The sequence below is a fragment of the Triticum urartu genome, chromosome 2A, assembly GCF_056163025.1.
Source record: "Triticum urartu cultivar PI428250 chromosome 2A, HENAU_Tu73, whole genome shotgun sequence".
Taxonomy (NCBI): domain Eukaryota; kingdom Viridiplantae; phylum Streptophyta; class Magnoliopsida; order Poales; family Poaceae; genus Triticum; species Triticum urartu.
The window spans coordinates 545,632,550-545,647,196 of NC_141874.1; the positions used below are offsets into that span (position 1 = coordinate 545,632,550).

The window sequence follows — 14,647 nt, forward strand, 5'->3', positions numbered from 1 at the left end:
TATGACGCTTGCATCTTATGCAATAAAGAGACAACCATAAGGCTTCAGCCAGTTGCCGATAGCTTTAACAAAACATGATCATCTCATACAACAATTTATATCTCATCATGTCTTGACCATATCACATCACAACATGCCCTGCAAAAACAAGTTAGACGTCCTCTACTTTGTTGTTGCATGTTTTACGTGGCTGCTACGGGCTGAGCAAGAACCGTTCTCACCTACGCATCAAAACCACAACGATAGTTCATCAAGTTAGTGCTGTTTTAACCTTCGCAAGGACCGGGCGTAGCCACACTTGGTTCAACTAAAGTTGGAGAAACTGACACCCGCCAGCCACCTGTGTGCAAAGCACGTCGATAGAACCAGTCTCGCGTAAGCGTACGCGTACGCGTAATGTCGGTCCGGGCCGCTTCATCCAACAATACCGCCGAACCAAAGTATGACATGCTGGTAAGCAGTATGACTTGTATCGCCCACAACTCACTTGTGTTCTACTCATGCATATAACATCTACGTAATAACCTGGCTCGGATGCCACTGTTGGGGAATGTAGTAATTTTAAAAAAAAAATCCTACGCACACAGGATCATGGTGATGCATAGCAACGAGAGGGGAGAGTGTGTCCGCGTACCCTCGTAGACCGAATGCGGAAGCGTTAGCACAACGCGGTTGATGTAGTCGTATGTCTTCACGATCCGACCGATCCAAGTACCGAACGCACGGCACCTCCGAGTTCTGCACACGTTCAACTCAATGACGTCCCGCTAGCTCCGATCCAGTAAAGCTTCACAGGAGAATTTCATCAGCACGGCAGCGTGGTGACGGTGATGATGATGCTACCGACGCAGGGCTTCACCTAAGCACTGCTACGATATGATCGAGGTGGATTATGGTGGAGGGGGGCACCGCACACGGCTAATAGATCAATGATCAATTGTTGTGTCTATGGGGTGCCCCCATGCCCCCGTATATAAAGGAGCAAGGGGAGGAGGTGGCCGGCCAGGGAGAGGCGCGCCAAGAGGGGGAGTCCTACTCCCACTAGGAGTAGGACTCCTCCCTTTCCTAGTAGGAGTAGGAGAGGGGGAAGGAAAGGGAGAAGAGGAGAAGGAAAGAGGGGGCCGGCCACCTTTGCCCTAAACCAATTCGGTTTGGGCCTTGGGGGGCACGCCCCACACTTCAATTGCTGCCCTCTATTTCCACTAAGGCCCATGTAGGCCCATTAAGCCCCCCGTGGGGTTCTGGTAACCCTTCGATACTCCGGTATATGTCTGAAACCTTCCAGAACCTTTCCGGTGTCCGAACATAGTCGTCCAATATATCGATCTTTACGTCTCGACCATTTAGAGACTCCTCGTCATGTCCGTGATCATATCCGGGACTCCGAACTACCTTCGGTACATCAAAACACAAAAACTCATAATGCCGATCGTCACCGAACTTTAAGCGTGCAGACTCTACGGGTTCGAGAACTATGTAGACATGACCGAGACACGTCTCTGGTCAGTAACCAATAGGGGAACCTGGATGCTCATATTGGCTCCCACATATTCTACGAAGATCTTTATCGGTCAAACCGCATAACAACATATGTTGTTCCCTTTGTCATCGGTATGTTACTTGCCCGAGATTCGATCGTCGGTATCTCAATACCTAGTTCAATCTCGTTACCGGCAAGTCTCTTTACTCGTTATGTAATGCATTATCTCACAACTAACTCATTAGTCGCATTGCTTGCAAGGCTTATAGTGATGTGCATTACCGAGAGGGCCCAGAGATACCTCTACGACAATCGGAGTGACAAATCCTAATCTCGAAATATGCCAACTCAACAAGTACCTTTGGAGACACCTGTAGAGCACCTTTATAATCACCCAGTTACGTTGTGACGTTTGGTAGCACACAAAGTGTTCCTCTGGTAAACGGGAGTTGCATAATCTCATAGTTATAGGAACATGTATAAGTCATGAAGAAAGCAATAGCAACATACTAAACGATCAAGTGCTAAGCTAACAGAATGGGTCAAGTCAATCACATCATTCTCCTAATGATGTGATCTCGTTTATCAAATGACAACTCATGTCTATGGTTAGGAAACATAACCATCTTTGATCAATGAGCTAGTCAGGTAGAGGCATACTAGTGACACTTGTTAATACAATTCTAGCATGAATAATAAACATTTATCATGAAATAAGGAAATAAATAATAACTTTATTATTGTCTCTAGGGCATATTTCCTTCAGTTGTTAGGAGGAGGTCTTCTATCCAACCGGTGATTTCTCGGTCGCTGCATTGCAACAACGTTTTCTAGTTCCGATGGCGTTCGAGAAGTCAAAAGACGGGATCAAGCTTTGTTTATAGTGCATGCTGGTGCGCGTGGGAGGAAGACGGTGTCTATTTCCCAAAAAAAATGTGTATAATTTTTATTTATGTACAGTAAAAACTGTGTCCCGAGGCTAGACAGGTGACGATGGTAGACACGTCTAGATCGAGTCTACACACTTTGGTAAAAATATTTATGCCAATGTCGACGCGCGCATGCATCGTGTACTTGTTGAAAGTGGTGGCTCCAAGTTCATTTTTGGGAATGAGAATCTCGAGCTCGACATCCGGTCAGACTCGTCATCATCGACACACGTGTGATGATTTCTTTTTAAAAGCTTTGCTCAAAAGCTATGCATTTTCTATTTGTTTTTGTTTTCTGCCATTGGGTTAACGGTAGCCTCGGGAGGTGGTGACGCATGATATTCAGCTTCAGGTGTTTTTGCTTTATACCTTTGAACTTTTGCACTAATAATATGGTTATATGCATCACTTGATGCAGAGGCCGGACTTGCTTCACTTTCGAAAACAAAAACAAAAGGCAGTTAAGATGACCTTTTAAAGATTGATCGACCGTTCCCTAAAAAAGATTGATCGACCGAGCCGTCCCATCTTTCAACTTGGCGGGCTCGAAGCTCACTAGCCACGGAGGCTCATTCTCTCAGACCCCCACCCCACCGCTCGCAAACATGCGGAGAGCCCTCCGCCACCGCCCGCGCCTCCAGCCCCCCACTGAAACACCGCCGGCGCCGTCAGCCCCTCTCCCATGGTACGCCGCGCCGCGGGCGCCGCCATCGCATTCGCCGTCCACGACCGAGGCCGACCCCCTGATCGTTGCCGCCTCCGAAGTCGCGCTCACTCTGCCAATCCACCCCGCCCCGCTCCCGGCCACGGCGCCGGCGCCGCTCCTGCGCCTCCTCCCCGCCTTCACCTCCGCCCACTTCCTCTCCCTCCTCCGCTCCAACCCCCTCTCCCTCCCGCCGCTCCCGCTCCTCTCCCTCTTCCGCCTACTCCTTCTCGCCTCCCCTCCCGGCCTCTTCCGCCACACGCCCTCCTCCTTCCTCTCCATGTCCCACCTCCTCCTCCTCCACCGCCTCCCGGACCTCGCTCGCCCGCTCCTCCGCCTCCTAGTCTCCCGACTCGGCCGCTCCTCTCCGCCGCGCCTCCTCCCACTCCTCGTCCCCGCCGCCTCCCCCGGAGACCCCGCCCGTCTCGTCTCCGAACTCGCTGCGGCCTACGCCGACGAGGGCCTCCTCGCCGACGCCTGCTCCCTCGTCCTCCTCGCCCTCCGCGGCGGCACCCGCCTACCGGCGCCCGTGTGCTTCGGCCTCATGAGCCGGCTCCCCACCACTCCCGAAGCATACGCTTTCTACCTGCAGCTGCTTGACGCCGGCATGCCCCCTGAGGTCAGGCAGTTCAACGTGCTGATGCGAGATTTTGTTAGATTTGGAGACCTTGCGAGTGCGCGCAAGGTGTTCGACGAAATGCGAACCAGGAGCGTGCAGCCGACTGTGGTCAGCTTCAACACCTTGATTTCAGGCATGTGTAGAGCGCGCGATCTGGACGGTGCAGACGAGCTGTACAAGGGAATGGCGCAGATGGGTATCACACCTGATGTCTACACTTACAGTGCTCTGATAAAGGGTTTGTCCAGTTCAGGGAGGATCGAGGATGCAACAAAGATGTTTGATGAAATGCGCGAGAGGGGCGTGAAACCGAATGCCATCGTGTTCACAACATTGATCGATGCACATTGCAAGGCTGGGGATGTGAAGGCTGGAATGGAACTGTACCAGGACATGAGGGCAAGGGGTGTGATGCCAGATTTAGTGGCATACAATGCACTATTGAATGGGCTTTGTCGGGCGAGAAATTTTGAGGCTGCCGAATGCATTGTGGAAGAGATGAGGGGCACAGGTCTGAAGCCAGATAAGGTGACTTACACCACACTCATTGATGGTTGCTGCAAGGACGGCAAGCTAGACACGGCGATGGATATTAAGCAGAAAATGGCGGACGAAGAGGTTGCGTTGGATGAGGTGACATATACAGCACTCATCTCCGGGTTGAGCAAGGCACAACGGCCAGTCGATGCCGAGAGGATCCTTGTTGAGATGATGGAAGCTGGTTTGGAGCCCGACAACACGACCTACACCATGGTGATTGACGCCTTCTGTAGGAAAGGCGACGTGAAGACAGGCTTTAAACTACTGAAGGAGATGCAGAACAAGGGTCGAAAACCAGGAGTTGTGACATACAACGTGATTATGAGTGGCCTCTGCAAGCTGGGGCAGCTGAAGAATGCCGACATGCTTCTGAATGCAATGCTCAATATAGGGGTGCCCCCAGATGATATCACATACAACATTCTCTTGGATGGGCAGTGCAAGCATGGAAAAGTTACTGATTCTGAAGAGCTGAAAAGTGCAAAAGGAATGGTGCCAGATTTGGGCGTTTATACTTCACTGATCAGCGAACTTGTCAAGAAGAAACCAGCTAAGAGCTACCACGATAGATAAGGTTTCTGGGTAAAGACATCTTATGAGTACTTCCTCACCGGTAGAGAACCATCGATCTCCGAGATAGAAAAATGCAATATGATTAGGCTCTTCAAGTTTAGGCAGACAAATATTGCTACTCCACTCCTCGATGGGGGATACATACTTCGCAGCGCGGCATGGGGAAAGCCTACATGCTATTCTGTAATTTTACTTCTCTGATTAGTAAATAAATAAGATAGTGGCAGATGTTTACTTGAAAATTGAATTCTGAGGCGCCTTGAGCTTTTTCTTTTAGCAGTATTGGTTGCTTATAGTGTTCAAATGATTCTCCTTGCTCAGGCAACTCTACTCTCTCAGCTTGGGTTGATAGTTCAAAAACCTGCAATCATCGTAAGGCATATTCTATGATTTTGTTCTAACTCATGGCTTCTTCTATCTAAATCTAGTTGTGGTAGAACAGTAACTTTCATAAGTTTACCCCGCAAAAAAATAAGTAACTTCCATAGACCATAAGTTTACCCATAAGAGTCCCAGTCTGCAGCAAAACGTGTGCTTGATATGGTCAGTTATGTTGGTTTCAGTCCAAGATGGACTTTTGTGCTAATTTCACTTTACTTGACATCTCAGTTCAGCTTACATAGAGCTAGTACGCAAGTATTTTATCCTCGCAACAATTATTCATGACTACATGTAAGGTAAGAGCTCTACTCCATTTTTAGATAAAGGAGGAACAGACTAGCTTCATCTACAACTGATTGCAATGTAATATAATGCATTGTTCAAAGAAGCAAATTCACATCTGTTCTGAATTCATTGCAGGCTAGTGAAAAGTTTGGATACAAGTGCACCCCATAAGATTATCTAGCTTGCACAGCCTTCGCCATCCCGTACGCCGCAGCAGAAGCAACAGCACCAATAATAGTAGTCTGGACAGCGCTAAGGAACGGGCGGTTCCCAGTAAATCGACCCTTGATGTAGCCAAAGAAAAGGAGCGCGAGCAGCGTGACTCCAACTGATGTGAGCATGGCGTCCTGGACAGTGGAGATGAACATGTAGGGCAGGAGAGGGACCAATCCACCGATGATATAAGATAGCGCTATTGTTAAAGCGCTCTGCAAGGCTCTTCTAGGGTCCGGCTTCTCCAATCCGAGCTCAAACCTGAATACATTGCCCCGGTTAGTAAAGCAATCATGCCTATGACGTGCAATATGCTCTTGTTAATTTCTTTACGGTTCTTTGTCAATATCTACATTTTCAGTCTTGACAGCTCTGTTGTAGTATCTACATTTTCAGTATAGTACAATCAGAAACAATACATAGTGCTTCTCAAACAAAAAAAAACAATACATAGTGTCAGTAGCTGCTTGTCATATACCTCATCATGAACTCGAGCCAAGCCTGCGGGTTCCTCCGGAGGCCCTCCACAACAGGGCCATACTCATGCGGTTCGAGCCCGTACTCTGCCATGATATCCCCAATTTCAGCAGCCTCTGAATTATCATTATAAACAAGTCAAAATACAAACGGTGGTTAGGCTGCAAGTTACACACACACTGGGGGAATCTGGTAACTTGTTATCCAGTTATGTCCATGTACCGGTGTCTGGGACGGCAATGATCTCCTCCTGCTCCCTCTTCATCTCCCGCTTGTAGTGATCTGCCTCGCTTTGGGCAGCCAGGTACCTACCCACATGGCACAGTGGCAGATCAGAAAATTTTACAATCATGCATTCGTGGGCACTTTTTGAATTGTAAACAATGTGATCTTGTCTCTCTCCACAGCTTAAAGGGACAAGCATTATTCTCCACTGCCATTTGTGGGCACTTTTTGAATTGAAAAAGTCGTGATGTTAACATAAAGTGTGCTGAAATAGTACGTCGAAGAGGGCCATATGTCCGCGCACTTGTCTATCTCATGGGCTAACTTTTCCCCCAATAAGTTTTGTGGTCGACATGAGGGTAATTTGCAAGTTGCAGTTGAGGCTAAAGTAAAGAACAGACTGTTAGACAGCGACGCGTCTGTGCAATGCAATCTGCGGAAAAATGAGCAGGCGTCCACGATGTAACAAAGCAAGATTCAACACGTACACCTGTCCCATGGTTAATATATGTAGTCATGACTAACTTAATCTAGCTTCATAACATACAACAGTAGCTAGGATGTGCATAACTACAACTGTAGATTCACTGTAAGCAGTACTGCATTCTACTCCATTACAGTTGGACATAATTCTGACAGCAGGAGCTAGAACCATTCTCACTTGCTAGCTTAATCTACTGTTGATATCAATATCTATACCCAATTACTCATACAGATACGGAGAGGCAGGGTACATGCATGATGTATCTCCCTAATCTCTCTCGCCATAGTAAGAACTGCGAGGCAGAGTGCCAGAGTCCATGCGTCTCTGCAAACGCTGACACGCGTCTGTACTACGCGCGATCTGTACTATAGTTAGTTACACGTTAAGTCGTCAGACACGCGTGTTGACAAAACAATCTGTATCTGTATTGTAACCTCGGTTACTTCGCTAGATGAGCGGCGCGTGATTGAGAAGCAAAGCAGAGGGACTGGAGGGATCGGAAGTTACCCTCCGAGGCCCATGGAGATCGCCCCGGCGGCGACCTCGGCGAGGCCGGCGGTGAGGACGAGCGACGACGGCGCGCTGGCGCCGGAGAGGCCCGCGGCGAGGGCGAAGGGCACGGTGAGGCCGTCGGACACGCCCATGATGACGTCGCGCACCACCTCCCCGGCCGTGAAGTGCCGCTCCCGGTGGCTCGGCGGGCCCTTCTCCAGCATGGGCTGCCGGCCGTCGCCGTGGCCGTCCATCGCCGCCGCTCGCGAGGGCAACAGACAGAATTGAGCCGACAAGCGAGAGAGGTGGACAGGTGGAAGGGAACGGGGGCTGGAGGTATGGTGCGTTGGACTCCCCGTCTCGTCCTATCTGAATCGCTATTTATAGAGGCGGTGGTTTTACTCTGGGAAAAAAAGGGAGGTGGTTTTAGTCGGCATAGCTGGGAAGGCCCAGTACCTGTGGTCTGGGCTCTTGTGTCTACTGGGCCTTCGCTCATAGGCTTAGTAATGGGCCGAGCTGTCAGAAGGCCTGGAGAAAGTTAGGAGTTGGGAAAGTCTTTTCTCAACACAGCAAAAAAAGATCTAAAAACACCTAAAAAAAAGATCTAAAAAGCCAAAAAAAAAGATCTAAAAAAATAGTTGGGAAAGGCAGAAACCAGAACAGAGAACATATAGCAAACACTCTGAACTCTGAAGTCTGAAGTAAAAAAGATGCTAACAGCTTCTGCTTCCACCGATTTATTATTTGAGAAAGAGCACCACGACGAACATAATTGACCGAATGAAGTTCATACGGGATCTAGATCCACAATGATATATTACAATGAACCAAACGAATGGCAATGGAAAAGCTCTTTTTCCCTTATTCATTTCCCCTAAATCTGCTTGGCTTTTAGGCCCCTTCCTGCCTGCCTGATCTCTCAACAATAGTCTCTACTTCCTCTAACTGCTCTGCTTCCTGAATCCTCTACTTCCCCTCGGAGGTCTGCTTCTCAAACTCCTCGACATATCTCGCAAAGTTGAGGATGATTTTCTTGCCTTCAGGGGTGATGATGCTCTCTGGGTGGAACTGAACACCCTGGAAGAGTTACACCGTATCAGTGAGGATCATGTCAAATTGTGCCTAAGCGACACATAATGTGTGGGGTTGAGAAATACCTGGATATGCGTGTACTTCTTGTGGCGAGCAGCCATGACAAGTCCATCTTCAGTCCATGCCGTGACTTCCAGTTCATCGTGCGGGAAGGTTTCCTCCTCGATGACCAAGCTATGATATCTTGCGGCGGTAAAAGGGCTGTTCATCAAAGTGAGGATCATGTCAAATCAGAAGCTCAATTTGGACAAGTGCCAGACTCAACAAGGAAACAAACATAAACGTTTTCCATGGTTGAAAAAAGCTCCCTCCATTCTGGCATACTATCATCAATACTAACTGAATATGTTGAAAATTCGAATCGCCATTGCATGGCACATGTTACAAAATTTCTCAAGACAAACCTAAGTGCGTCCTCTAAACAGGTAAAATACAGCTCTCAAAAGCACTCCTAGTCATCATAAAAATAAAAGCAAAGGCAATATGTGTGCAGTTCAATGTTTACAATAGCAGTGTCAGTCGACTGTTATGTAGCGGAAGCTAGAACCGAACAATCCATGGTTTACTTAATGGCTGAGAAATCATACTTTGACAAGCCCTCGAATATGGACTTTCCTAGAACTTCGTCATAGTAAACTGGAGAGCTTTTTCCATGCATCACACCAGAAGGAACGCGGATAATCTTCCCTGTATATTCATATAGAAGAAAAAACATCAGCAAGACTGAATAACAGATCATGGAAAACCATGTGTCCATAGAGATAAATCTAACCTCCAAATGCCTCTCCAATGCACTGCAGACCCATGCAAACTCCGAATATTGGGATGGTTGGCCCAAGTTCCAGAACAGTCTGCAATGATATACCTGAATCTTGCGGTTCACCTAAAGAAGAAATATGAATGTTATTCGTAAGGTCAGAAACTTTAAACTGTTCTGAGATTCGGTGAGAGAAACTAACCAGGCCCTGGTGAAATAAGTATTCCTCGTGGTTTCATCCTACATAAGATTAAAGAAAGGAACATCATCAACAAAGTTGTAATATGGTATAACCCCTTTAGTTGGACCAGAATGAAACTAAATTACAATTGAAGAGGTGCTCAGAGAACTATACCTCTTTACCTCCTCTATGGTAAGTTCATCATTACGGTACACCTCAAAATTTAATCCAAGCTCCCCCATATACTGCATCAAACACTCAGTTTCAGCAAGATGTGTTTTCTCATAGCATGTGTTCGCGTCATATTAAAATAAAGGTGCGGAAAATAGATTTAACCGTCTCATAAGTACATGCATCTGAAACAGACACCGAACGTAACCAAATAATGCATTCTTGATTCTAATTTGGATCTTTCAGACAAGGGATTCTTCTTAGAAGGTCATATTTTAAATGGAAAATCTTTGAGAATAGATTTCAGAGGATCCAACTTTGTACTCCCTCCGTTCCTAAATATAAGTCTTTTTAGACATTTCAAATGGATTACAACATACGGATGTATGTAGACATACTTTAGAGTGTAGATTCACTCATTTTGCCCCGTATGTAGTCACTTGTTGGAATCTCTAAAAAGACTTATATTTAGGAACGGAGGGAGTACTTCTAATGAAAAAACATTCTTGCCACGTTGGTTGCCAAAGGTTATCCTCTGTTGTTAGGATTTATTAGAACAACCGGGCATTAACAGCATATTTAGCAGATTCGTGTTAATTCTCAAATGTAGAAAAATGCTTAGCAGATTCATGTTGCTTCTCAAATGAAGAAATACATTTCTGTAAGACTTCTAAAAGAACAATGTGATAAAACCTCATATAAGGTTAAAATAGCAAGATAAGTTCTTGTACCAGACCATATATAATTCTGAATCCCTAAAACAACAATCCATGCTACGAATGGAATACTTGAGGGCAGTGGAATCCTTTTCTCCTTTTTTAAATGGAAAAGCTACTTTTGACTGGAAAAATTGAACTGACACAACCGAGAATGCGACTTCCGCACGGCAAAAAGGAAAACATGTGAAGAAAAACTGTATGAACACTGAAACTTTCGGATCAACCCACGTACTGACCCCTCTACGCCGGCAAAGATATGGCATACACAGACAGACCAGAAGCAGCCGGAATGCGAATGGGCCAGGAACATGTGAAACCATATATACCTGGCACAGGTTGTAGGTAAAGCTATCATAGTTGTCGATGACGATGATGGGCTGCTTCACCGCGGCCGGTGTTCCGTCACGGTCGGCCACCGGCGCCGCGGCGGCCGGCCCGGCGGCGAGGACCACGGGCGTGACCGCCCTCCTACCCCTGAGGGCCAGCCCACCGTTCTCAGGATCTGCGAGGGGAAAAGCCCAATCAATCTAGGATTCGGCAGATCCGCAATGAAACGGCGGGATAGAAGCAGGGACACGGAGGGATTCGTACGGAGGGTGGCAGGAAGGCGCGCGAAACCGGCGGCGGGGGGCGTCGCCCGTGCACGCAGCGCGGCGGCGGTGGTCGCCGGTGACGAGGCGGCGGCGAGGTGGGTGCAGGCCATGCCGGCGAGGAGGGTCCGGAGGCGCGCGGCTCGCGGCTCGCTGGGTTTTTGTCCGTGGCGGGGAAGGGGTCGGGAACGGAACGGGAGAAAGCGAGCTGCGAGTTTGCGGTTATATAGAAGGGAGGGATTTCGGGTTGGATTAGGACGACATCCATTTTCTTCAGCGCGCGCAGTAAGAAATGGAAAGAAATTCAGTCGTGCTTAGTTATGCGCGTAAAACTCTACGGCCCCTACTAACGCCGTGCGTCCGCCGGTCGGCGGCGCTATCTGCAGACGACCGGCGACGTGGTCAGTAGCTCACTTGTGCCCGGCGCCTGCCATGAGGAAGGCGTTGCTTCTGCCGTTTCCGTGTATAATAAAGCAATGAACGCATGCACATGGTCTCGCACTAGGAAACGTCGCTGCCGATCACCGGTGTCTCAGTCGGGGTGGAGGACGCCGGTCCTGCTCCGCCGCGGGGGCGAAGGTGGGTGGGTGGGTAGGTGGGGAGGCGGCTGGCGATGTGGTCCAATGTTGGAATTCAGAATTTTCAGAATCATCGATCTCTAGCGGCGGTCACATGTATACAGGAACCACAACGAACATCAGATGCTAGGCGAAAGCACGACCGGAGGGCATTGTTACTCGTGTGGCAAATTTTAACCTAGGAGAAAACTACACGCGATCCAAATGCAGCACTGTACGACCTGTGTCTATTATCGCCGGAGCTACGACCGAGTGGGGCATCACTCCCTCCTCTACTGATTGTCTCGAAATAAACAGTGAATCGCCCTCCCCCCGCTCAACGATTTCCTAAATAAAATACTCACTAGCGGGGAATCTCTCGAACTCGGGACAAATAATAATAAATCGAACGTCTACGTCGCATCAGTATGGTTTTTTTTTAGAAAAGAAGGATGACCCCCGGCCTCTGTATCTGGGAGATGCATACGGCCACTTTATTAATTATTCTCGAAGATCGTATAAAGTATTACAACAATGTGTTTGAATCCACCATCTTGGTAACATATACCGCTACTCCTATCCAATATGATGAAGGGGTGCTAGCTGGGTCACTGCCCAAACCACTCACCTAAGCCTAACATCAAAAGCCGGAAGCCGAAACTCATTCGGAAGCCCCAGCCGAGCCACATACCGGGTCTGGGGCACAATCCGGTCAGACGCACTCGTGTGTCGTCGCCGCCATCTTCCACATGTCTTCAGATCATATTGAGGCTTCTACCTTTTCTGGCCACTCTGCCATCGACGTCACCATGACGCCAGACAGCAACCTCCTCCTGCGCGAGCCCATCTCCGCGCATCGGACGCCGAGTCTCCACAGCGCCATGCCATCGATCTCCGCCGCCATCAATGTGTGAGATGAAGCACCGCTCCACCATCCCTCCAGCCAGCACTTGCTTCAAAACGATGCCCCCAGAAGGGAAAGCGATAGAACACCATCATCATCCGATCCGGAAGACCCAGATCTGGGGTTTCCCCCTAAGCACCCCGAGCCTGATGGCGCAGACTGCCGACGATGCCTCGACCATCGGCAGTAGCTCCACCAGACTAGCGTCGCCTACGTCGCCGCAGCCTCCAAGATGAAGCTGACCAGAATGCATGTGTCGACACCGAACCGCCACCACTTCCACCGTCGCTTGAGTAGCCCCCGAGCAACGCCTTCAAGAAGGAGCACACCACCGTGGTGTCGTCGTCGCTTGGAACAGGGGGTCTGAGGTTTTCACCTGAGCTCCTGGGAGGGGTGGAAAGAAGGAGGTCCTCTCCGAAGCCTCCAAGGAGGGAAGCAACACCCAAAGGCACTGCCATCGGAGTGGCCTCCACGCCGGCCAAGAGATTCCCCCGGAACCCTTCCAGCCACCGGAACTGCAAGGCCAGCACCCAATAACGGTGACCGAAGCCACCAAGGGCCGGATCCGCTACAGATCGGAGTAGATCGGGGTCGAGGACGAACATCACCATGGCCATCAACATCCAGCGAGGAACCGCCGCCGCAGCCGAAGCCCACCACCTCCCCACCATCCACATGGCCAGGGAAGTGTGGCCCACCTATCCACGCCGGCGCCGCGTGCCACCAACCAGGACCGCCGCCATGGATCCGAGGCTCCCCGCCCGAGGAGGAGACGCCTGGATCCCCGCCGCCACCTTCACCAGTACCACGCGGCGGTGCCGGTGAGTACCTCGGGCGGCGGCGGAGAGGGGGGACGCGCAGGGAGGAGGAGTGGATACGAGGGCGTGAAAAGAACGGAGGTGAAGGTCTGTCCTCGCATCAGTATGGTTACTATTATTATTTTTTAAACATAGACAAAGGGCATTTTATATCTAATGTTTATCAAGAAAATCAGTGAGCAACACAAATGAAGGAGAACAACAGAAAAACAACGTGTAAAATGTACAATTACATCAAAAACCATGTTGGTGGTTTTTCCTGCGATTGTTCGTTGTTCGTCGAAGCTTGAAAATACATTGAGCATCATGCAAGTCATTGAAGACCGCAATAACCGCTCGCTAACAACGATGTCTACTTAGCCACGGTGGCGTAGCCAGCCCAATAAACCAGAGTGGTCCATCAATAGAAATATTTATATATGTTTATTTATTTTCAAAAAAAATTACTACACTAAATACAAGCTAGCTACGCCACTGCTTAGCCACTAAAGGAACATAGACTAAGTCAACACCCCACACGTGACTACCCCTTCGCCTCTCCTCCAAACAAACATGCGCGGTCGTTGGCGCCGCCGATCTGCCTCGTCTCCTTTGGCTTCAAGGTCATGGGGAGCGGTGGATCCCGACCCTTGCCGACGGGAGGGTTCCGTTTTTATACGTTTCTTTGAGTTTTGTTAGGGTTTGTGTCCTGCTCACGAAGATGGGACGGCGGCGGTTCCCTAAAGATGGAATAAGATTCTTCCCACCTAACCCCCGTCCCGGTGGTGCGTCTAGTATCGTTGGAGGGCATGTGGAGGTGTGTCTCTGGTGTTGGGGAACGTAGTAATTTCAAAAATATTCCTACGCACACACAAGATCATGGTGATGCATAGCAACGAGAAGGGAGAGTGTTGTCTACGTACCCTCGTAGACCGGCAACGGAAGTGTTGACACAACGTAGAGGAAGTAGTCGTACGTCTTCCCGATCCGACCGATCCAAATACCGAACGTACGGCACCTCCGAGTTCTGCACACGTTCAACTCGGTGACGTCCCTCGAGTTCCGATCCAGCAAAACGTTGAGGGAGAGTTTTGTCAACACGACGGCGTGATGACGGTGATGATGTTCTACCGACGCAGGGCTTCGCCAAAGCACCGCTACGATATGACCGAGGTGGAATATGGTGGAAGGGGGCACCGCACACGGCTAAGGAACGATCACGAGGATCAACTTGTGTGTCATGGGGTGCCCCCTTGCTCAGTATATAAAGGAGGGAGAGGGGGAGGTGCGGCCGGCCCTATGGGTGCGCCTGGAGGAGTCCTACTCCAACCGGGAGTAGGACTCCCCCCTCTTGCCTTGTTGGAAAAGGAAGGAGGAAGGGAGAAAGAGGAAAAGCCCCCCCCCCTTCCTTGTCCTATTCGGACTAGGGGGGAGGGGGCGCGCGGCCTGCCCTGGCCGGCCCTCCTCTTCTCCCTTAT

General features: G+C 49.4%; 3 protein-coding genes across 3 annotated transcripts; 1 reads left to right on the plus strand and 2 right to left on the minus strand.

The window, feature by feature from the left end:
* Positions 1-2,958: 2,958 nt before the first annotated feature.
* LOC125538606 (Pentatricopeptide repeat (PPR) superfamily protein) lies at positions 2,959-5,120 on the plus strand. Its single transcript, XM_048701865.2, has one exon. It carries the CDS (start codon positions 3,015-3,017, stop codon positions 4,842-4,844), a length of 1,830 nt encoding a protein of 609 aa, XP_048557822.1. The 5' UTR covers positions 2,959-3,014; the 3' UTR covers positions 4,845-5,120.
* Positions 5,121-5,572: 452 nt separating this feature from the next.
* On the minus strand, positions 5,573-7,766 carry LOC125538608 (vacuolar iron transporter 1). Its single transcript, XM_048701868.1, has 4 exons — positions 7,417-7,766; positions 6,423-6,508; positions 6,202-6,316; positions 5,573-5,984 (listed from the first exon to the last, which is right to left on the minus strand). The coding sequence occupies exons 1-4, from the start codon at positions 7,653-7,655 to the stop codon at positions 5,684-5,686; spliced, it is 741 nt and encodes a 246-aa protein (XP_048557825.1). The 5' UTR covers positions 7,656-7,766; the 3' UTR covers positions 5,573-5,683.
* Positions 7,767-8,098: 332 nt separating this feature from the next.
* LOC125538607 (anthranilate synthase beta subunit 1, chloroplastic) lies at positions 8,099-11,129 on the minus strand. The gene is made up of 8 exons (XM_048701866.2): positions 10,913-11,129; positions 10,648-10,823; positions 9,606-9,676; positions 9,453-9,490; positions 9,266-9,376; positions 9,081-9,180; positions 8,559-8,694; positions 8,099-8,478 (listed from the first exon to the last, which is right to left on the minus strand). Exons 1-8 carry the CDS (start codon positions 11,022-11,024, stop codon positions 8,368-8,370), a joined length of 855 nt encoding a protein of 284 aa, XP_048557823.1. The 5' UTR covers positions 11,025-11,129; the 3' UTR covers positions 8,099-8,367.
* Positions 11,130-14,647: the final 3,518 nt, after the last annotated feature.